This window comes from Rhinopithecus bieti, unplaced genomic scaffold, assembly GCF_001698545.2.
Source record: "Rhinopithecus bieti isolate Rb0 unplaced genomic scaffold, ASM169854v2 scaffold_17939, whole genome shotgun sequence".
Taxonomy (NCBI): domain Eukaryota; kingdom Metazoa; phylum Chordata; class Mammalia; order Primates; family Cercopithecidae; genus Rhinopithecus; species Rhinopithecus bieti.
Window position 1 is genome coordinate 385401 of NW_016809446.1, and position 24236 is coordinate 409636.

General features: G+C 41.2%; 1 protein-coding gene across 2 annotated transcripts in view; it reads right to left on the minus strand.

The window, feature by feature from the left end:
• The window catches only part of PLEKHM3 (pleckstrin homology domain containing M3), a 214050-nt gene that overhangs the window by 13858 nt on the left and 175956 nt on the right, over positions 1-24236 (minus strand). For both annotated transcript variants that reach the window (XR_001888650.1, XM_017889401.1), the window contains one exon: positions 19607-19764. Coding sequence is in view for 1 of the 2 variants with exons in the window: in XM_017889401.1 (XP_017744890.1) it covers positions 19607-19764 (158 nt within the window). In the remaining variant the exon portion in view is untranslated. The remainder of the gene's footprint in view (positions 1-19606; positions 19765-24236) is intronic.

The following is a 24236-nucleotide window of genomic DNA, read 5'->3' on the forward strand; positions in this document are numbered from 1 at the left end:
ACACACACACACACACACACACACACACACACACACACACACACATATTCACCACCGTTTCTTTCTAGTATATTTCTAGTATTTTGTGGGCTTCATTTATTTTTACATTAAAATCTTTGATCCACCTAGAATTTATCTTGATGTAAGGAGTATGGGCAGCATTATTTTTCTTTTTCCAAATGGCTAATTAGTTCCCAATTCCTTTTATGGAATAATACATTGTTTTTTTTTTTTTTGAGACGGAGTCTCGCTGTCACCCAGGCTGGAGTGCAGTGGCCGGATCTCAGCTCACTGCAAGCTCCGCCTCCCGGGTTTACGCCATTCTCCTGCCTCAGCCTCCTGAGTAGCTGGGACTACAGGCGCCCACCACCTCACGCGGCTAGTTTTTTGTATTTTTTAGTAGAGATGGGGTTTCACCGTGTTAGCCAGGATGGTCTCGATCTCCTGACCTCGTGATCCGCCCCTCTCGGCCTCCCAAAGTGCTGGGATTACAGGCTTGAACCACCGCGCCCGGCCGGAATAATACATTTTTTTGTTCCACCAATTTGCTATGCCACCTTTATCATGTATTAAATTCCCATATTACTTGGGTCTATTTCCATACTTTCTGAATCTTTTTGACTCTTGTTCTAGTGATCTTTGTATCCTTATTCCCATTATATTGTTTGACAATACATTTTTATACCTGATAGAAAGTCTCCATGTACATAAAACTTCGAGAAGTCAAATTCTATATAATTGTATATTAAATATACTAGGGAAGTTTACTGCCCCGATCTTTATATTATAGTTTTATTTATAAGGTTTATTTAAAATGAGATGCACCTGTATAATAAACACCTCAGGTAGTTAAGAATTAATCTTGGCTTTAGATATTGGACTTTCTGAAAATCTCAGATGCTTTTCATTTTTATATAAGGATAAAGGTACAAGTTTGGTGGGTTAAATTAATTAGACTGGTTGTTTATATGTTTATAAAATTAGCAAACATGGTTCAATTGTTTAATAATATATAAACTTTTAATAATTAAAATTACTCTACTTTGCATGAACCAAACATGTATTACCTTGGAAAAATACTGCAATAATGCTTTCAGCCTGATATATATTAACATTGAAGGAGGGAAGGAGGGAAGGCCCGAACAGCAAAGCATATTTTAGCAGTCCCTTTCATTTAGTGAGAACATTCATTGGAACTTTTGCTTCCATTCTGCGTATTGGTAAATGTTGGATGGAACCGATAGTCACAATAATAAGAACAGTTCTGCTGCAGGCACAAGCCATAAGCTGATATGTAAGAAGTCACTGAAAACCTTATTTTTTTCAACACCACACATACTCATAAAACAGAAATATGATAGAGAAGGCTAAATAGCAGTATTTCAGCAAAGGAATCTCTCAAAGGGAGCAGCAGTCACATTGGGAGGCCAATTTGAGCTTCTAACTTAGGCTGAAACATCCAGCTGTGCTAAGTAAGAACTAAGTTTTTTCTGTTTTATTGAGATATGGCCCCATTCCATCACCCAGGCTGGAGTGCAGTGGTGCGATCACGGCTCACGGCAACCTCCGCCTCCTGGGCTCAAGCGATCTTCCCTCCCGCCCCAGCTACCAGCGTAGCTGAAGCTACAGGTGCACACCACCACAGCTGGCTCATTTTTGTATTTTTTGGAGAGATGGGGTCTCGCCATGTTGCCCAGGCTGGTCTCAAACTCCTAGGCTCAAGTGATCCGCCTGTGTCAGCCTCACAAAGTGTTGGCCTCCTTTGGCCTCCGAAAGTGCTGACCTCCCAAAGTGTTGAGCCACCGCACCAGGGGCTTTTCCTTTTCATTGTCTTTGGGTAGCAGCCTGCCTGAGCAAACTCCCCAGACCCCTCTCTGAGAAAAAGTGAGGTAAGAAACTAATTGGGGGGGGGTTAGCCTGGGAGAAGGAGACTCGAGTACTGCTTGTAGGTACTTTGTAAGTATTAAAGTCCCCCTAACTAGATCTTTCACTTTTAAACAGTATATCTTAAATGTGCTTTTAGGGAAGCCAGAGGAAGGGAAAAGTCATTTTACTTGCTGCTTTGACATTCACATCATTTCTGTCCCTAAGCCCCTGAGCTGGTGCTTATTTCAAGCACTGCAGGAAAACCACGCTCCGCCCAAGAGGTTGTTACCTCAGGCCTCTGAGCTCATTCCATGCCATGCTCCCTCCCCGACTCCTGTGTCTTCTGCTACCAAGGGAAATTTGCTTGTCTCTTTGCAATCTATAGAGTTTGAAGATTTTCTTTCCAATCATTGATATAAATTGCTTTTTCCCCAGTCTTTTCATTTAAATTTCCTTTCTCTCCACCATCAAAGATTCACTTTCTAGAAAAAAACGTGGAATTTGGGGCGGGAGTGGTGGCTCATGCCTGTAATCCCAGCAATTTGGGAGGCCAGGGCAGGAGGATTGCTTGAGCCCAGGAGTTGGAGACCAGTCTGAGCAACATATTGAGATCTTGTCTCCACAGATAAATTAACCAAGCATGGTGGCGTGCATCTGTAGTCCCAGTTACCTGGGAGGCTGAGGCTGGAGGGTCACCTAAGCCTGGGAGGTGGAGGTTGCAGTGAGTCCTGACAGTGCCACTGCACTCAAGTCTGGGCAACAGAGTAAAACCCTGTCTCAAAAAAAAAAAAAGAAAAGAAAAGAAAAGAAAACTTCAACCTCCCAATTCTCAGAGCCAAACTAGATCTTTCAGTCTAAGTTAAATCAGTTCAAGTTAGTGGCTTCCAATATTTCCAAGGCAGTCTTTGAACCAGGTTCATTATTTGTGTACTCTATAATGCTATTGGTTTTATAAAATAACAATTCACACATTTATTTGTCATATGAATTACTTTTTAATGCTATCTTCCCTTGTTTTCTCATCAAAAGGCTACAAAATTCTCTCCATTAAATGTAGTGGTGATGATCCCAACTACACATCAACCACCACCGTCAGTGAGACTAGTTAAAGGTAGGGGGCAGAATCCTTTACCCCCTCCGGTTGGTTTGTGGGTTCCCCAGATTTCAGCACTACTGCAGTGACAAGAGGGTAGGGCAGAAAGGATTCAGCAGCCTGAATCTTCCAGTAGCTCCAGGTGTGGTTTGGAGGGGGATTCTGGCTTCCAAGGAGGTGGGAGACATGGGCAGAACACTGCTAAGCTCCCCCGGCTCTACAAAGGTTCTACGCTCTGGTATAACTTTGTACACAGAGTTAACACGGGCTGCACCTTTCTCTCTATTTTAAGTGCCCTGAAAGCATCAGGAGCTGAAAAGATAATTATTAATGGTAGCTCTAGATAGTTGTGAAGATGTTTCCTGAGGTAGCATTGTTGAGTGGTTTAAATATTCAGAATTCTGCAGGGGCTTAGTAAAGGTGTGATAATATATATTAAATACTTAAAAAAGATTTTTTTGAAAGACACATTTAATGAGGTATTACTATTTGTACTCCTATAATTAGTTGTATGAAAGAAGTCTCAAAAATAACAAACATATATTGACAAAACCAAGATACTATTGTATCCTTTGTAATTCTAAAGCATAGAACAGTTCATTTCAGAACATACTGCTCAGTCCGAAAAGTCAACACATTTTGTTTGGAAAGGTAAATACTCCTTCTCTTCCCTATTGTGTGTTCAGGTTACTTATTTACAGTCCCATGGGGAAGAAAAAGCACATGCTAAGAACTGCCCTAAAAGATGTTTTGAAAATGAAATTATCTGAGTAGCTTAGCAAAGTTCACATTTTTTACACCATCTCTCTCCTGACATTAAAGTCTCCATTGACCCAGTAAAACACATCTGTCTCGAACATATGATAAGAATGTTAGCCATCACTCAACAAAGTCACATATCTTGGTAATGCCTACTTAAATAATGAATTTCCTGAAATCACTTTAAAAGCCATTTAAAAGAAAATATGTTAATAACTACAGATTATAGTTAAAATTACAGAATAAAGCAAACACTCCATTCATGAATTATTTATTGAGCAGTTACTAAGTGTTGTCTTAGATGGAGCAGTGAGTAAAATATAAAAAGTCTATTTCCTCACGGTGCTTACATTATTTCAAAACGGTGGACTGAATTGCAATTTGGATTTGTATCTAAATCCCTTTCAGTAAATAGAAAAAAAATCAGCCAACTTTACTGAAAACATCATGACAAACTATCAAACACAAATACAAAATGCTGAGCAATGGAGCAGAAGCAAAGATCTTACTCCTTTTGTCAATAAAAGCTTAAAACAGTGCCATATGCCGGCTATGAAGGTCCAGAGGAGTGGTGGCTTGTCAAAGGTCACACAACAAGTTAGTGGCTAGGAATGACATCGAGACTTCTTTGTTCCTATTCCAGTGACCTTTTTTTTTTTTTGAGATGGAGTCTTGCTCTGTCACCCAGACTGGAATGCAGTGGTGCGATCTCGGCTCACTGCAACCTCCGCCTCCCGGGTTCAAGCAGTTCTCTGCCTCAGCCTCCCAGGTAGCTGGGATTACAGGTACCCGCCACCACACCCAGCTACTTTTTGTATTTTTAGTGGAGATGGGGTTTCACCATATTGGCTAGGCTGGTCTTGAACTCCTGACCTCATGATCCACCTGCCTTGGCCTCCCAAAGTGCTGGGATTACAGGCATGAGCCACTGCGCCTGGCCCAGTGATCTTTTTATGGACTGGCGTGCCTGTGTTTATTCGATGGATCTTAATGATTTTAGAGCCAATTAAAATTTTTTTCCTCCACCCTGGGCAACATGGTGAAAACCCATCTCTACAAAAAAATACAAAAATTATCTGGCCATGGTGGAGAGCACCTGTAGCCCCAGCTACTCAGCAGGCTGAGGTGAGAGGATCGTTTGAGCCTGGGAGGCAGAGGTTGCAGCAAGCCAAGATTGTGCCACTGCATTCCAGCCTGGATGACAGAGCTAGATCCTGTCTCAAAGAAGAAAAAAAAAAAGTATTTTTCCTTTAAAAGTATCCATTAATATGTTTATAGATTAAATGTGACTATTTTTCTGGTTCTGATACAATGCGATAAAAAATGCTGGATATAAAATTGTATATTCAATATGATTCCAACTTCATTTAAAAATACAGATGTGTAGAAAAAATGGAGAAATAATGGAGAATATTTTCCCTTTTTTTTTTTTTGAGATGGAGTCTTGCTCTGTCGCCCGGGCTGGAGTGCAGTGGCCGGATCTCAGCTCACTGTAAGCTCCGCCTCCCAGGTTCACGCCATTCTCCTGCCTCAGCCTCCCAAGTAGCTGGGACTACAGGCGCCCGCCACCTCGCTTGGCTAGTTTTTTGTATTTTTAGTAGAGACGGGGTTTCATTGTGTTGGCCAGGATGGTCTCGATCTCCTGACCTCGTGATCGGCCCGTCTCGGCCTCCCAAAGTGCTGGGATTACAGGCTTGAGCCACCGCGCCCGGCCGAGAATATTTTCTTTAATTTTGTGTACTTTTCAAATTTTCTATAATAAATATCAACTAATTTTATAGTTAGAAACTTGAAATGAGTTAAACGATGAACAGCAAAAAAATTAAGCTGCCTGAAATGCACAAAGCTAAGATGATCAACACAATATTAACCAGACACCTAACTAGAAGCTTGGTAAGAAATGTGTCTAGGTGACAGCCATCTATTCAAGTGACCAGATGGCCTCAAAACACAATGGTGGCTTCAGCAGCTAGGACTGTGTTTATAAAAGCACCATATTTATCAAGTGGCTTAATGGCATAAAGGGCCAGATCAGCCCTGAGGGTTTCACAAGTCTCAGCTATGTTAGCAGACATTCTGAAACATTTTGACGTGTGAATACAGAAGCCACCAGGCCAAGGTGAAATGTTATTTACCAAGTTACTCTTTGACCAAAGTTTAAAATCCAGAAAAACTAGCATTGTGCTGAAGCATTTTCATTAAAGAAAACTGTCATTGACACAATAAACACATTTAGAAGTGGGCAGTCAGAGCTGAAGAAGGGTCAAATTCCATCTGGGGAGTCATCACCCTGCCTCTGCCATGCACAAGACACGTGAGCTGTCTGGGCTTCAAGTTTCCCACCTCCAAAATGTCTAAAGGGTCCCCACAGTCCCTTCTATCTCTGTTAGTTTATAATTCTAAAACACAAGCGGGAGTCTGGTCCTCCACCATTTGTATTAGAGAACCACCGAGAAAGTTCCTCTTCAATTCCAGAGAAAGAAAAGAACGATTAGAAACAAACAGCTCCTCTGAAAAGGTACTCTACAGAGGAGCACAAGTTTCCTTTAGCTGCTTCTAGGATCCCACACCTCACTGCAATACTCACTGAGTGGCTGCTTCCCAAGAAATGCCACAGAAAGGAAATATCATTAAAAAATGGCATATACTTTGGGGGAAGCTGCTCCCTCCCTGAAGCCCGGCCTAGCCAAGGCTGTTGTTCTCTATTGTTGAACAGGATGTAACAAGACTGCCAAGCGCAGCCCACAAACCTGCTAATTAGGTGCCCTGACAGTGTTTGTTTTGGAACCATTTACCAACAAAGGAATGTGTCAGGCTGATTAGGCAGAAAAGGGTATGTAATGTATGTGTATTTGAGTCCAGATGAGGGCATAATCCAGGTATTCAGTCTGTTTGTGCAAGGACTCACAAAAACGAAGGCCGAGCAAATAGGAAGCCATGGGGAAAGCCCAGCTTGTGGGCAGTGCTTCTCTCCCCTTCTCCTCAGGAGTTTTGTTCCACCTGCCTCTGTCTCCACCCCTTCCCCACCAAAAAATTCTTGCCTAAACACTTAACATGAAAGTCTCTTTCAAAAAGTGACAAACTACAACTGGTTCCTCAGAAAAATGAAAGTCTTTGTAAGGTTACTGACACATCTGGGGCTTGATGGTTTTTTTGGCACGTATGTGACAACTTTAGGCAAAACCATCTCCACATTCAGCCTCCCTGGAGCCTTCTCCATGCACTGTGCCCAGGGGCAAATCTACAGGTAACAGGGCAACAGAAAACACAGCTCTTGATGGATTGATTGTTCAAGCTGTGCTGAGAACAATTAGGCATCTCAGCATCATCTATGGGAAGAAGTAGTTCTACATTTTACAATAAAGCAGATTCCTCTTTTTAAACAAGGCTTTAAAAGGTTTGAGTACAATTAGGCATTTGAAGCTTCATGTGTACATGAGCCTTAAAGAAGGGAAGAAAGTGCCAAGGCAAAGAACAAAGTCCATGCCCCAACAAGTTTAGGTCCTCAGAAGCAGGGTGGTATGGATTGCAGTGAAACGGAAAATGACAAAGACCAATTCAAAGCGTCGAGCGTGTTGGGAGGAGTCTCCATGTTCTTCAGGACAACCTGGACATTTCTGAAGTCTGGCCAGATGGATGAAAGCAATGGGGCTTGGACTAAGGTTCATGGGAGGCCTTCTTTTTTGGTAAGACTACCTGACAAAACATATTTTAAAAATGAAAAAGCAGATAAACCCTGTTTAGAAGCTCATCTGCTGTGCACTTCTCCATGAGGCTGATGTTTGTTCTCAAGACTGATGTAGAAAATATTTTTTAAATGTGTGCAGACTGGCTGGGGGTGGTGGCTCATGCCTGCAATCCCAGCACTTTGGGGGGCCGAGGCGGGCAGATCACTGGAGGCCAGGAGCTTGAGACCAGCCTGGCCAACATGGCGAAACTCCGTCTGTACTAAAAATACAAAAACTAGCCAGGCATGGATGTGCCCACTTGTAATCCCAGCTACTCAGGGGGCTAAGGCAGGAGAACTGCTTGAACCTGGGAGGTGGAGGTTGCAGTGAGCCGAGATCATGCCACTGCACTCCAGCCTGGGCCATGGAGCGAGACTCTGTCTCAAAAAAAAAAAAAAGAAAAAAAAAGGTGTACAGACTAGATGTAGTAGTAGAGTATGCTAACTCAAGTGGTAAGCGGGTAAGAATTTGGTGTTAATAAGTTCAATGCCCTGTGTGCCACCATTATTTCTTGGAGGAGGGGATGGAGTGCTCAATTACTTGTGCATAAAGAAAAACTGGCAAGCAATGCTCAGTCTACACCTCTGAATTCCAACGCTTTAAAAAACAACCCTTTTTGGAAGAGTAACCACGGAGCTGCCGGTGCCCTGCGAACACAGAAGAACACCTCCTCTGATGCCTTCCCTGGTGTCAGCGAATGTTACTGACCAGGGCAGGCTTGTGCTGTCACCAGAGAAACACCTTAAATGGTACGTCAATTGCTTCAACCTTATATAGAAAGCTGCAGTGTTACCTCAGACTTGTGTTATGCTCCTCTATCTTTGGAGGTATTTTATATTCCCTTAACTAATTAGTTTATTTAAAAAACATTGTCAGTGTTCTTATGAATGCATATATACTTAGGCAAGCTTAAACCAAACAGTAAGTATTTATGTAATGCTTAGTCCATTTCTTGTTGGTAAAACAGAATACCTGAGACAGGGAAAATTTATTTTTAAAGTTTATTTGGCTCCTGATTCTGGAGGCTGGGAGGTCTGGGAAACATGGCACTGGCATCTGCTCAGCTTTTGGTGAGGCCTCGAGCTGCGTCACAAACGGCAGGGAAGTGGCAGGGGAAGCAGACATGCGGAAAAGGACCAAACACAGGAGGCAACTTGCTTTCTAACAACCCCGTCACCGAACTAACCCATTCCCTCCAGAACTCATCCACTCCTGTCAGAAAGAGATTAATCCACGTTAACGACCTCATCACCTCTTAAAGGCACCACCTCCCAACACCTCTACACTGGGGACCAAGCTTCAACAAGTTCTTCTGGGGACAAACCATATTCAAACCATAGAAAATGCCTACCAGATGGAGGATACTAAAATCAGTTTCAGTAGAATCTTCTCATAGAATACTCACATTTAAATACAGTGCCAAGTGGCATAAAGGTCATAAAGTCTTTAAGTGCAACGTTCTTCATAGTGAAAACCCTAAAAGGATGAGTTACATGTCATACGAAAAACTCATGAAAGCCAAATGGACAGGACAGAAATGATGGAACTGATTTATCACAGTTGGTTTATTTTGTAAGTCCCATGTTAAAAATGCACACTGAGGGTTTTTAAGATGAAGTGTTTATGTACTTGTAATCTCGAAGCATTTTAAGATTCAGAAATAGCATCTTCGCAGAAATGTAGAAAGCAGGACTGTCTTCTTAGCAGCATTAGGAAAGGGATCTTAATAACGAGAGAAGATTAGGGATGTGTAAAGATGTCAGAAAGAAAGCTACATAGGAGGCAATTTAAGGATTAAAAAAAAATCTAAATCCTGGGTCATTTTGTGAATGTATGTGACTTTTTTTGCTTTTATATTCATTGTTTTCCCTTAAATTGTAGAGTAGTGTCAGGCTAATCTTCTGATTTGTAATTCTTAAAAGTTAGAGCCCTTCCTTCTTATTCTCAATCAAGGAGGGCATGTTTCGTCATTTCTGTTTTTTTAGGACATGGAATTTTATCATTGTTTTATCAAAATGTTTATCTCTCCCAAGGCTATGCTTTCCTTGTAGTCCTCTAGGAGGATAAATGCTTGATAAGGCTTTAGTAAAGCAGTTTTATGATTCAGGATATTCTTATTGTATTTAAAAATCTTGCAATCTGGGTTTTAGGGTTTTTCTATTTAGGTTAAAGAGAAGTATGTATTTAATTTGTGTTTGAGGCTGGGTGCAGTGGCTCATGTCTATAATCCCAGCACTTTGGGAGGCCGAGGCAGGTGGATCACCTGAGGTTAGGAGTTTGAGACCAGCCTGGTCAACATGATGAAACCCAGTCTCTACTAAAAATACAGAAAAATTAGTGGGGTGTGCTGGTGGGTGCATGTAATCCCAGATACACCAGAGGCTGAGTCAGGAGAATCACTTGAACCCAGGAGGCAGAGGTTGCAGTTAGCTGAGGTCGCGCCATTGCACCCCAGCCTGGGCAAGAAGAGTGAAACCATCTCAAAAAAAAAAGTGTGTTTGAGAAGAAAGGATATCTCAAGGTAAAACTGTCAGCATTATCTTCTGAATGGAGGGGAGTTTGCTTTGGTGCAACAAACAGGGATTTGCCTATGGAAGTCTAGTTTAGGCAGATCCTCAGCTTCATAGGCACCCCTTGCCGAACCTGACCTGCCAAGGGATGCACAGGAGGTGGAAGCTCTGCTGTTGTCTCCACAACAGTACGTTGGACATTTTACAGAAGGAAGGCATATCTTTCCCCCAAACCAATCTAATCATGGCTTACTGCTCCGAGTGTAAAGATTCCCAAGGCAGTAAATAAAATGACATTTCAAAATAGCAGTTTTGGAGAAGACTTCTTTAATGACAGAGGTACATACTTTTTTTAAATTGATTTGAGGGGGTATATGGCAAAATGTTTTGAAGACTACAGGTACAGAAGGAGCAGTGAGATATAATGGAAAAAACATGGATTTTGGAGTCAGATGTATTTGGATTCAAGTTTTGGCCTTATCTCTAGGGCCAAGTTAATTGACTTCTCTGAACCTAGGTTTCTTCATTATTAAAATGAAAGTAACACTATTTCCTCAGAGGACTGGCAGAAAAATTAGATAAGATATATAAGTTGCTGGCACTAGTACTAATAAATGTTAGTGCCATTCCCTTACAATCCCAGCACCTTCACTATAACTGCCAGAGGTGGGGTCCTAAAATACTAGGGGTATATTTTCAAATTACATAGTCATGAAACTTCCTCCTGTATAATAATTAATTTAATAAGGAAAAGCCTGAAGGAGTTGACGAATGTTTGCTATATAGTCATAATCAAATGAACACATTAAAACTGAGTATATTCTAGTACTGAAGAACATAAATCAGTGACTCAGAGTTCAACATAGACAGAGGGAACAATAGACACTGGGGACTCAAAAGAGGGGAGGGAGACAGGGAAAGGCTGAAAAACTTCCTGTTGGGTTCTATGTTCACTATATAGGTGACGGGATCAATGAAAACCCAAACCTCGGCATCATGCCACATATCCTTGTAATAAATCTGTATATGGGTCTCCGAATCTAAAATTTAAAAAGAAAAAAGAAAAAACAAAACAAAACAAAAACCCAAACCCCAAAAACACAGAGCTCCCTAATACTTTTAGAAACTGTGGAACGTCTTTCTCACTCAACATGCACATCACTTCTGTGGATGATGGAGCCCTTCTGGGAGCTTCAGGTCCACCCCTCGACTGTGCTCCTCCCACACTTTCATAGAACTGCCTACTGGCCTGTCTGTACCTACTAAACTCAACTCTTTGTGAGCAAGTAGCATGCTGTGTTCACTGTGTCTCCAGAACCTAGTCCAATGCACATACATGATATGCTCAATAAATTATTTATTAGGGTCAGGCTCACATTTGTAATCCCAGCACTTTGGTAGGCCGAGGTGGGTGGGTCACCAGAGGTCAGCAGTTCGAGACCAGCCTGACCAACATGGTGAAACCTCGTCTCTACTAAAAATACAAAATTAGCCAAGTGTGGTGGCACATGCCTGTAATCCCAGCTACTTGGGAGGCTGAGGCAGGAGAATCGCTTGAACCCAGGAGGCGGAGGTTGCAGTGAGCCGAGATCACGCCATTGTACTCCAGTCTGGGCAACAGGAGTGATACTTCGTCTCAAAAAAAAAAAAAAAAAAAAAAAATCATTTATTAAAAGTACAGGGCCGGGTGTGGTGGCTCACAACTACAATCCCAGCACTTTGGGAAGGCTGAGGTGGGCAGATCACCTGAGGTCAGGAGTTTGAGACTAGCCTGGCCAACATGGTGAAACTCTGTCTCTACTAAAAATACAAAAATTAGCCAGGTGTGGTGGCGGGTGCCTGTAATCCCAGCTACTTGGGAGGTTGAGACAGGAGAACCACTTGAACCTGGGAGGTGGAGGTTGCAGTGATCTGAGATCATGCCACCGCACTCCAGCCCTGGTGACAGAGCAAGACTCTGTCTCAAAAAACAAACAAACAAAAACAAACCAACAAACAAGTACAAACCGTTATCATGCTTGTGAAATTTTTTTTTTTTTGGACAGAGTCTTACTCTGTTGCCCAGGCTGGAGTGCAGTGGCATGATCTTGGCTCACTGCAGCCTCCGCCTGCTGAGTTTGAGTGACTCTCATGCCTCAGCCTTCCGAGTAGCTGGGATTACAGGTGTGTGCTACCACGCCCAGCTAAATTCTGTATTTTTATTAGAGACAGGGTTTCACCATGTTGGCTAGGTTGGTCTCGAACTTCTGACCTCAAGTGATCCAACCTAGGCCTCCCAAAGTGCTGGGATTTACAGGCATGAGCCACCGTGCCCGACCCCGAATTTTTTTTTTTTTAACTGAACTGTAATTATGCTATTCAAGTGATATTCAGACCTGAAAGGATATTAAGTATATTTCTGAGGACACAAAAATGCCAAATTTAGCAGGATAGTCAAGGGTATGTGGTAACAAATTCACTAAATACCTTATTTCTAAAATTTTTACATACAGATTTTAAAACTTTTTTTTTATGGAAAATTTCAAACATATGCAAAAGTAGAGAGAATAGTATATAACAAATCCCTGTGTACCTATCACCTAGCTGCCACAATTATTAATTCATTGAAATTTCTTTTTTTTTTTTTTTTTTGAGACGGAGTCTTGCTCTGTCGCCCAGGCTGGAGTGCAGTGGCGCGATCTCAGCTCACTGCAAGCTCTGCCTCCTGGGTTCACGCCATTCTCCTGCCTCAACCTCCCGAGTAGCTGGGACTACAGGACTCCCGCCACCGCACCCTGCTAATTTTTTGTATTTTTAGTAGAGACGGGGTTTCACCGTGTTAGCCAGGATGGTCTCAATCTCCTGACCTCGTGATCTGCCCGCCTCGGCCTCCCAAAGTGCTGGGATTACAGGCGTGAGCCACCGCACCCCGCCAATACATTGAAATTTCTTTCATCTGTATCATCCCCCTACCCCATCATCAGATACTCCTGAAGCAAATCCCACACATCATATTACTTAATCCATAAAGATTTCAGTTACAATGAGATTTTAAAATTTACTTCACTGTTCAAATCTATTTTATTTATCACATTTATTTAAAACATTTTATAGACATGTTTTGAATCAGCAACTCAGTATTTCTGACTAAAATTTTCTTTTAATAAATTTTTTATTAGTGTTTCTTTTTGCCTTGTCACAGGGTTGTATAAACCACTCTTGATGTTTAACTGGAAAGTGAACAACACCAAGAGAAAGCTCAACAGCTTTCTGAAAAGTGTTAACCTGGAATTCCAGGAAAGCTGGCCAATGTTCCTTCTAACTCAGACATTTGTACAAGCTTAGAGAACTGCATCTGATCAAGAAGAGGGAGGATTCTCCATAGTTTTTACTACTGAGTAAAGGTCCCTACAGCTATGATAATGTGGTTATTTTGGTGAGAATCTAGCATCTTAACTATGACCACAGCTACCTTAGAGGAGTGATTCTTTTTTCTGGGGTGATTCATAATCATACAGAATCCCTGAAGATACAGATTCTGGAGTTTTAAAAGCCAAGTCTCAAAAAAGATTCTGATGTACAGTCAGAGGGCAGCACCTGTGTCCCAGTCAAGGCACAAGTCCAGGAACTGAGGGCTTTAAACATGTGTGCAAAACCCAGTGCCTAGATCTCAGTTTCTAATGTCATTCTTTAACAAAAGAAACCAAGGCTCCTTGGACACATGTCTGTTCCTAGGATTAGGGCAGGAAATAAGTAAGATGAGCCTGGTGCATCTGGTAGTGCCAGAAAGTAAGGAAATGCTGAAAACCAAACCAAATCAAAACAAAATCCCATTTTGCTCCCCCCAGCAAAAATCCCATAATGAGTGGGGTATGTCAAGGGAACAAAGGAGTCTATTGAGAGCTTGAATGGCCAAAGCTGGGACAGTCTGAACAATAAAATATAGAACTGGACTGTAACCCAAAGTATAAATGAACTATGCACAAGTCCATACTGATATAAACAAACAACTGAAAAAAATAAGTGAGGAAGAGACATCTCCCGTGTGGAAGGATTCTAAATAACTTTATCCATACTTGGCTCCCAAAGGGGTGGAACATAACTCCCCACTCCTTAAGTGTGGGCTACACATAGTGACTTCCTTCCAAAGGGAACAGCATGGAAAGAGGGGGAGGAAGAGGAACTTCATGTGGAGCACCCAGACACAAACACTACAGTGATAAGTCATGTTGATCGTATGCTCCCTTGATATGATGTGATGAAAATGGCACTACCTCTATGGCCTTCCTCCCCAAGCCCATAAAACCGACTCTACATGTAAGAAAAACATCAGGCATATCCAACAGAGATATTCTAGAAAATACTGACCAGTACTCCTCAAAACTGTCAAGGTCATCAAAAACAAGGTCTGAGAAACTGTCACAGCCAAGAGGAGCCTAGGGAGGTGTGACAACTAAATATAATGTGGTATCCTGGAACAGAAGAAGGATAGTAGGTGAAAACTAAGGAAATCTGAAAAAACTATGAACTTTAGCTACTAATAATCTATCAATATTGGTTCGTTAATTGTAACAAATGTACTATACTAACATAAAATATTAATAGGGGAAACTGAGTGTGTGGTATATGGGAACTCTGTACTATTTCTGTGATTTCTCCATGAGCCTAAAATTGTTCCAATAAGGTTTATTAAAAATTGTTCATCTTTGATCTTAGAGTCAACTGTTCAATTGAACAATTTTAAATTTTATTAATAATAGACTAATTTTTGGAATAGTTTTAGATTTACAGAAAAATTGGGCAGAGTTCCCATATTCCACCCCACCACCTCCTGTTGTGTTGTCTTTATTAACAACATTTTGCAATCCTATGATACATTTGTTACAAAATTAGTGAACCAATATTGATATATCATTATTAACTGAAGTCCGCCATTTCAGTTAAGGCTCACTCTGTGATGTATGAAACCACAGGTTCTGACAAATGTATAATGTCATGTATACACCACTGAAGCATCATACAGAATAGTTTCACTGTCCTACAAATCTCCTGTGTTTCACCTAGTCATCCCTCCCCAGCCCCCAAATCCCTGTAACCACTGATCTTTTTACTGTCTGTATAGTTTTGTCTTTTCCAAAATGTCATATAGTTGGAATCACATAGTACAGTATGTAGCCTTCTCAGAATGGCTTTTCTCACTTGTATATATGTTTAGGTTTCCTCCATGTCTCTTTGTGGCCTGACAGCTCATTTCTTTTGTTGCTGAATAATATTCCATTGTATGGATATGCCACAGTTTATGTGTTCAGGTACCGAAGGACATCTTGGCTGCTTTCAGTTTTCAGTGATTATGAATAAAGCATATGCTATAAATATTCATATGCATGCTTTTGTGTGGATATACGTTATCAACTTGTGTTATTTCGAGGTATTTTGTTTAATGTCCAAATATTTTGGGATTTTCCAGGTATCTTTGTTACTGATTTCTAGTTTAATTTCATTATGGTTTGAGAGCATACTTTGCATAATTTCTACTCTTTTAAATTTGTTCAGTTTTTTTTTTATGGCCCAGAATGTGGTCTCTCTTGGTAACTGTTCCATGTGACCTTGAGAAGAATGTGTATTTTGTTGTTCAATGAAGTATTCTAGAGATGCCAATTAGATCAGGTTAGTTGACAGTGCTGTTGAGTTTAACTATATGCTTACTGATTTTCTGCCTGTTGGACCTGTCAGTTATGAACAGAGAAGTGTTGAAGGCTCTAACTACAACAGTAAACTTGTCTCTCTCACCTTTCAGTTCCATCAGTTTTTGTCTTACATATTTTGACTCTATTCATACATTAAGGATTGTTACATCTTTTTGGAGAACTGACCCATCTTTATCCTTGGGGATTCTTTCTGTCTAATCTTCATTCTAAAAATGAATCTGGACACTCTTTGCTACCTAATATGGTGGAGTCAGGCAATTTTTTTTTTTTTGCAACTCTAGTATCTCATTCTGAATATTTTACTCTGGATATCTCATTCTGGAGATAAAAGTAGTGGGTGAAAGTTTGTTATTATTCCTTTCAATATTCTGTAGCATTCACTGGTGAAGCCATCTGGCCTCTCTGTGGGAAGATTTCAAAATTACTAATTCAATTTCTCTACTTGTTTTAGATCTATTCATATTTCTACTTCTTGTTGAGTCAGTTTTGGTAATTTGTCTTTCTAGTCATTTGTCCATTTCATCTAAATTGGTTTAATTTGTTAGTATAACGTTGTTTATAATACTCTTTTATAATTCTTTTAATTTCTGTACCTCTTTTCATTCCTGATTTTGGCAATTTGTATCTTCTCTTAATTTCTTGATCAGGGTAGCTAAAAGGTTGGTAACTTTGTTGATCTCTCGGAGAATGAACTTGTGATCTTGTGATTTCTGTTCACTATTTCATTGATAACTGCCTTAGTCTTTCTTCTTTCCTCACTTCTGCTTGCTTTGGATTTAGTTTGCTCTTTTTTGATCTAGTTTTGTAAGGTGAAATTTTATGATATTGATTTCAGAGCTTTCTTCTTTTCTGATACAGGTATTTATAGTTACAAATTTCATTCTAAGTGCTACTTTAGCAGTTTTTTATATGTTTTATATTTCATTTTCATTTATTTCAAAATATTTTAAAATTTCCCTTGTGCATCCTTCTTTGACCCATAAGTTGCTTAGAAATATACTAATTTCCAAATGTTTTGGGGTTTCATATATATTCATATATATGTGTGTGTGTGTGTGTGTGTGTGTATATGTATATATATATATTTTTTTGAGATGAAGTCTCACTCTGTTGCCCAGACTGGAGTGCAGTGGTGTGATCTTGGCTCACTGCAACCTTTGCCTCCTGGGTTTAAGCGATTCTGCTGCTTCAGCCTCCTGAGTACCTGGGATTACAGGTGCGCACCACCATGCCTAACTATTTCTTTCTACTGTGAATCTTTAATTCCATGTGCCAGAGAACACACTTGGTATAGTCTCAAAATTAATTGAGACTTGTTTTGTGGCCCAGTGTATGATATACTCAGTTAGAAGCATTTAGGCATTTAGAAATTCTTTACTAAACATGATTTTTTTTTTTTGAGGCAGTTTTGCTGTTACCCAGCCTGGAGTGCAGTGACATGATCTCCACTCACTACAACCTCAGCCTCCAGGTTCAAGTGATTCCTGTGCCTCAGCCTCCTGAGTAGCTGGGATTACAGGAATTTGCCACCACGCCCAGCTAATTTTGTATTTTTAGTAGAGATGGGGTTTTGCCATGTTGGTCGGGCTGGTCTCAAACTCTTTTCCTCTAGTGATCCACCCACCTGCACCTCCCAAAGCACTGGGATTATAGGTGTGAGCCACCATGCCCAGCCATTAAACATATTTTATTGCAATATAATTCATGTAACATAAAACTCACCCCTTTAAAGTATACAATTCACTAATTTTTGGTGTACTCGTAAGACCATGCAACCATTACCACAATCTAATTCCAGAACATTTTCATCACCCCAAAAAGAAACGTATACCCATGAGTAGTAACTCCTTTTCCTCCTTCCCCCAAGCCCTAGACAACCACTAATCTATTCTCTGTCTCTATGGATTTGCCTATTTTGGACATTTTATATAAATAGAATCATGTAATATGTGGTTTGTGTCTGGCTTCTTTCCGTTAGCATGTTTTCAGTGTTAATACATGTTGCAGCATGTATCAGTACTTTTTTTCTTTTATAGCTGAAAATTTTCCATTGTCTGGATATCCTACATTTTGTTTATCCATTCATCAGTTGATAGACAATTAAGTTGTTTCTACTTTTTAGCTATTACGAATGCTGCTGCTATGAACATTTGTGTACAAGTTTTATGTGGTGTGCAATTTTTTTGAGACGGAGTCTTGCTCTGTCGCCCAGGCTGGAGTGCAGTGGCATGATCTTGGTTCACTGCAAGCTCTGCCTCCCAGGTTCACGCCATTCTCCTGACTCAGCCTCCTGAGTAGCTAGGACTACAGGTATCCGCACCACGCCCGGCTAATTTTTTGTATTTTTAGTAGAGACGGGGTTTCATCATGTTAGCCAGGATGGTCTCAATCTCCTGACCTTGTGATCTGCCCGCCTCAGCCTCCCAAAGTGCTGGGATCACAGACGTGGGCTATTGTGCCCAGCCGCATTTTGTGTTCTTCTTTAGACAGAGTCTTGCTGTGTTGCCCAGGCTAGAGTGCTGTAGCATAATCTAAACTCACTATAACCTCCGCCTCCTGGGTTCAAGTGATTCTCCTGCCTCAGCCTCAGCCCTCCTGAGTAGCTGGGGTTTACTGCCGTGCCTGGCCACCATGCCCCCCCAGCTATATTTTTGTATGGTTTCAGTGAGATGGGGTTTCACCATGGACAGGCTGGTGTTGAACTCCTGACCTCAGTGATCTTCCTGCCTCGGCCTCCCAAAGTGCTGGGATTACAGGTGTGAGCCACCACACCTGGCCTGGTGTACATTTTTTAGAGGTAACTAATCTCTAGGCTATGGGCTAAGTTACTGTTCACCAGTGTCTTCTAATTTTACTCCTAGTGGTTCGTCCAGTTTGGGCCTTCCTCTGAGACTGCAATTTCCCACTGTGTCTCACTTGGCCCTAAAAAGGCTGTGAGGAGTTTCCTTCCTTTAAGAGGTAGCTAATCTCTAGGCTATATAAGCTCTATAAGCTAAGTACCTGCTCAGGAAACTGGAGGCTGAACTCTGCCTCTGTGTGTGTGTGTGTGTGTGTGTGTGTGTTTGTGTATCTGCATGTCTATGTGTTTACCTGTCTGTTTTTCTGTGTGTGGGCCAACCCAAATTCCTGCATGTTTACAAACAGTCTTTAGGTTTTAGGAGAGGCCAAAAGGACTGAGTCAACTCTCAATATCTTAGCTCTACCCTACATGCTTCAACTCTCCCTGGCTACATGCCTTACCTTCTGTTCTGAACCACAGTATAATTGAGCCCTGCAGGGTGGGAAATGAGCCATGACATTCATGCCCAAAGAAGCCAGTGCACACACATACCGTGTAGATTTCTATTGCGCTTTTGGGATGAAAAGAAAAGTAATATGTATCATTTTGTGAATCATCCATCAATCCATGGATGTGATGATGCCCAAATATTACTTTGGTTAGAAAAATCATCCCACATAAACTCCCACTTTTCTCTCCTTTGGATCTTAAAACTTTCATCGCTCCACTGCAGTGCATGCATCTGTGGAGAAAAGCACATGGCCGGGCAGCAGCTGCTCACCAGTGTCCTCTAGTTTTACCCCTGGAGGTCGGTCCAGTTTGGGCCTCTGAGACTGCAGTTTCCCATTGTCTATCACTTGGCCCTGAAAAAATTATTAAGATGCTTCCTCCCCAATCTTCATTCTAAAATTGAACCTGAAGACTCTCTGTTACCTAATAAGGCGGAGTTCGGCGATGTTTCTTTGCAGCTCTGTCATCTCATTCTGGATAAAGGTAGCGAGGTTAAGGGGTGGAAATAAATACGGGAAACCAAAGGGTAAAACATGTTCTCCAAGGACAAGGAAAACCTGATCCACGGTGAGAGACAGAGATATAGTACTTGACTAAAAGTTGGCCTGATTTGGCCAAAGAAAACGGCATATTACACATTCGGGTGTTCTTTTATGAAATAAGATATTCTGTACCTGCTTGTTGAAATATCCTCAAAAGGGTAGAGGATCTCTCCATTGTTACAGATTTCGCAGATGAACCCCTTCTGGCTACAAAGACTGCAGCTGTACACGTGTGAGGTGGCAAATTTAATGACCTTGCCCAAGAATGGAGCCAGCTTTCCCTCTATTACCTGCAGAAAGAGAAATGGGACAGGGAAACACATTTATTGAGAACAGAAGTCTTGTACACACAGGAAAGGAAAGGAATTCCTTTCCTTTATACAACAGGAAAACCTCTAATTATAATTTCTCAGCAACTCTGAGGAAGAAAAGACATAGTAGTTTTGCTCCAAAAGAACTTTCTGGTTTAAACCACTGGAGGTTGTAAATTAAGATGCTGAAACTTCTTTTGTATTCCTCTCGCTTTGCAGTGTGGTGTAGAAGATTGCGGCCCAACAGATGGGGAACCCTACTTGGATAGACCAACTTCACAGTGAGGGTGTGGTATAAAAGGAGTGCGGCAGGTTTCCTAAAGTACACTGAAAACATACAGAGTAAATATGAATGCGTAAGTTTATGTTGTAAATGCAATATTACCTTTTCTCTGATGAATTAATGGGATAGTTTTTTCGCCATCTTCCCCAAGAATATACAGTAAATGGGGGAAAATAGGTTTCTTTTGCTGCTGGTAAGTATGGTAAAAAAAAGCTTGCAATTTGGCAGCCTGATGGCCATTTTCAGCCTGTTGGTTTTTTTTCTTTTAACTCGTGGTGGTTTTTAAAATGAAGTAATTTAAAATTGGGAAATTTTACATAAAACCCAGATTTTGGAAAATCAGATGATCTAGTGCAACTAGGCTTGGATTCAGCGTGATGAGGACCTGGCCACGCGAGGAGCTGCCTGTTTCTGCTGAGACATCTGCTCTCTGCCTGGCAGCTGTTCCCACCAGGCCCCAGGGTCTTGCATCTGCCTGCCTTCCACAGTGGCCTCGCCTGTTGGCGTGCCTACATCCCTGAGTTTGGAACTCACGTTCTGTTGATCATTTCTCACTTACTAATACCCATGGGTTTCAAAGACTTCAGCATTTCACACGCCAGCTAGATAAAATCTGCCTTTACTTCTAATTGATGCAGATACAAATACATGCTGGTTTTGATATAAGAAAACAATTGAAGATTACATTTAATTTGGAAATAGCTGAAAATAGTTTCTTTCAAATGAATATAGTTACATTATAATTTTTCATAAAAATATCTGAGGGAGGCCGGGTGCTGTGGCTCACACCTGTAATCCCAGCACTTTGGGAGGCCGAGGCAGGCGGATCGCCTGAGGTTAGAAGTTTGAGACCAGCCTGACCAACATGGCAAAACCCGTCTCTACTAAAAATACAAAAAATTAGCTGGGCATGGTGGCAGGTGTCTGTAATCCCAGCTACTCGGGAGGCTGATGCAGGAGAACCACTTGAACCTGGGAGGTGGAGGTTGCAGTGAGCCGAGGTCATACCATTGCACTCCAGTCTGGGCAACAAGAGTGAAACTCCCATCTCAAAAAAGAAAAGAAAAAGAAAAAGAAAAAATATCTGAGGGAAATGTAGTATAAATCATACCTAAAGAGAAATTAGAATGTCTAGGTGAGTAGGTAGTAGTGACTGGTAATATAAAAACAAAAGACTACAAAAAATGTAATCATGCCTTTTGCAAAAAATGAAGCTATACATAATAGCTATACATAATACCAGAGATAAAAACTGAAGTGGTTTTTAAACATCATGGAATGATCCATGTTTTAGAAATAAATATAATGATGGTTCCATTCAATTGCCAGACAGGGTACCCTCCCATGGGTGGAAATAAGTCTGCCCCAAGCCAAGGCTAGGCTTTAGGTCCCACGAAGATGATTTCTCTGGAAGACTGTGGTGAGGTTGCACCAGGAGGTGCCTTTCCCTCTTGCCTCCCCCCCTGGTCATTTGCAAGGGAAAGGAGCTGGAGGTACGGGGAGAAAGATCTCCTTCAATTGAAAGTGCCTCCCCATCAACACTGGTGACCTGAGTCATGCATTTCTTCGAGGTCCAAGGCCATGCTTAGTGCATAGGCAAGACTTGCTTCAGCCCCAGGTGTGGTGACTTAGACTTAGGAAACCAATTATGAGTGGAAAATGAACCTCTAATTCAACTGTGCCAGATGAAGCAGCCCCCCAGTGCCTACCCTGCCTTGCCCTTCCCCATCATGTACCGTGAAAACCCCTCTGATGGCCTCAAGGCAGTGCCTGCAGGCTGAGGCCCTTCTGGGGGTTTCCATCTTTCTTCCACCAGACTCCAAGCCCACTCTCCTCCAAGACAGTGTTGTCTTTTCTCACCCAGAGTATTAACACTACTAAGTCTTTCACCTTAATTTATGACTCAGGATTTATTCACGTCCTGCCCACTCTAGGTTCACAGAAATAAAATCAAGTGCTAGACACACTGGCTGCCAATAAGGCACTAGCCTTATTGGGTGCCACCTGGCGTGCTGGGACCTGGCAGTGCCTCTGCTGATCGAGCCCTTTCTCAGTTAATGGGTGTCGAGTTGGGTCATCTGTCCACTGACCCTGACTTCATGTAAGCAGCCGTGGGCTGTGGGCAGACAGGAGCTCAGAAATGCAGCATGAAGCTTTTTTTTTTTTTTGAGACACAGTCTTGCTCTGTCACCCAGGCTGGAGTGCAGTGGCACGATCTCAGCTCACTGCAACCTCCGCCTCCTAGGTTCAAGCAATTCTCCTGTCTAAGCCTCCTGTGTAGCTGGGACTACAGGTGCTGGCCACCACGCATGGCTAATTTTTGTATTTTTAGTAGAGATGGGGTTTCACCATGTTGGTCAGGTTAGTCTTGAACTCCCGACCTCAGGTGATCCACCTGCCTCAGCCTCCCAAACTGCTGGGATGACAGGCGTGAGCCACTGTACCTGGCTAGCATGAGGCTCTTAAAAAAACCTGGCCATTTGCTTCCTCTAATTCCCTACGCTTTGGCATATTGGGCAATGTATTACCTCCTTAAAATAAAAGAATAACTTTTCTATGAAAAAAAGATAAATAGGGCCGGGCGCAGTGGCTCACGCCTGTAATCCCAGCACTTTGGGAGGCCGAGGCGGGCGGATCACAAGGTCAGAAGATCAAGACCATCCTGGCTAACATGGTGAAACCTCGTCTCTACTAAATATACAAAAAAATTAGCCAGGTGTGGTGGCGGGCGCCTGTAGTCTCAGCTACTCGGGAGGCTGAGGCAGGAGAATGACGTGAACCCGGGAGGTGGAGCTTGCAGTGAGCTGAGATCGCGCCACTGCACTCCAGCCTGGGCGACAGAGTGACACTCCGTCTCAAAAAAAAAAAAAAGAAAAAAGATAAATAAATGTAATGCTGGTTAACTCTAGGGAGGGCAATAAGTCAGAGAAGCAAAAACACAACTATATACTAAGTTGTATAATATATATATACACATATATATATTAGCTATCCAAACTCATTTTCTATTTCTTAATATGTATCTCCTGGTGCAAGCAAATTGTCACTTTGTATATAGCTGTGTTTCTGCACTTGAAAAAACAATGTATAATAATTTTTCATTAAACTGCAGAAGATGAACAGAAAAATCAGGTTTATTACTTTGTAAGAGTAGAGTTTTTTCCTTAGTAAAGGGGGTAGAAATTATCCTGGCTGTTTTCAGTCAAGCATACATTTCCCACCATTCTTCAACTTACTTTCCTCTCCATTACCTTTAGGAAGCCATAGATAGACCTTCTTTTATTTATGTTATCTGAGGAACCATTAACTCCAATAAACCCCAGTAAGGCATGCTCCTAATACCAACACATGGTATGTACTTTCTAAGAAATAGCCACTAACAAATCATATATCCAACCACCAGTAAACACTTTTCAATGCGTGATGGGGTTATTTCTAAATTGTGATGGTAGCACTTCAGTTGAGTTTGGTTTTCCTCATTTTACTCTTCTCTAAACAACCAAACTTAATGAGGCATTTAAAGAGAGGCACTAACAAACTATAGTCCATTTAGGGGGAAACAACCAGGACAGAGAACAGTCTGGAAACCAGGTGAGTAAAGGTTGATGAAACTGGGAAGAAAAGACCTTGAGGAAGACATGAGAGTTATCATCCAGGATCTAAAGGAGAAGTTTGAGCATCTTGTGCATAAAGTTTTTTCTCTATTTAGATTTCCTTGGAGAAAGGGTGTGAACATTTTGAAGGCTCTTGAAATATTTCACCAAATTTACACTGTCAGCAATATCTATTTATTCTTAAATAGGGACCTTAATAAGCTCTGGGGATTTGTATCTGTATAATATTCAGTCTTCCTTTAAAACAAAGTGATACATATCTGCATTTTACTAAATCTTCACTTATTATTGCTTAATACAAATTTATTTCCTTGTACAAGGTACTCACATTTATTATTTAGTTTAAGGTTAAACTTTTGTATATTTTTCTCATTAGCTATTGCTGGTATATTAGAATATGTTGACATTTGTGTGCATGTTACTATATGACAGTAATTACTGAATTTCCATTGATGCTAATTACTTTTAGGTGATTCTTTTGTTTTTTCTAGTACTATATCTCTTATTTATGTTTCATTTCTTTTTTTTTTTTTTTTTTTTTTTTTTTTTTTTTT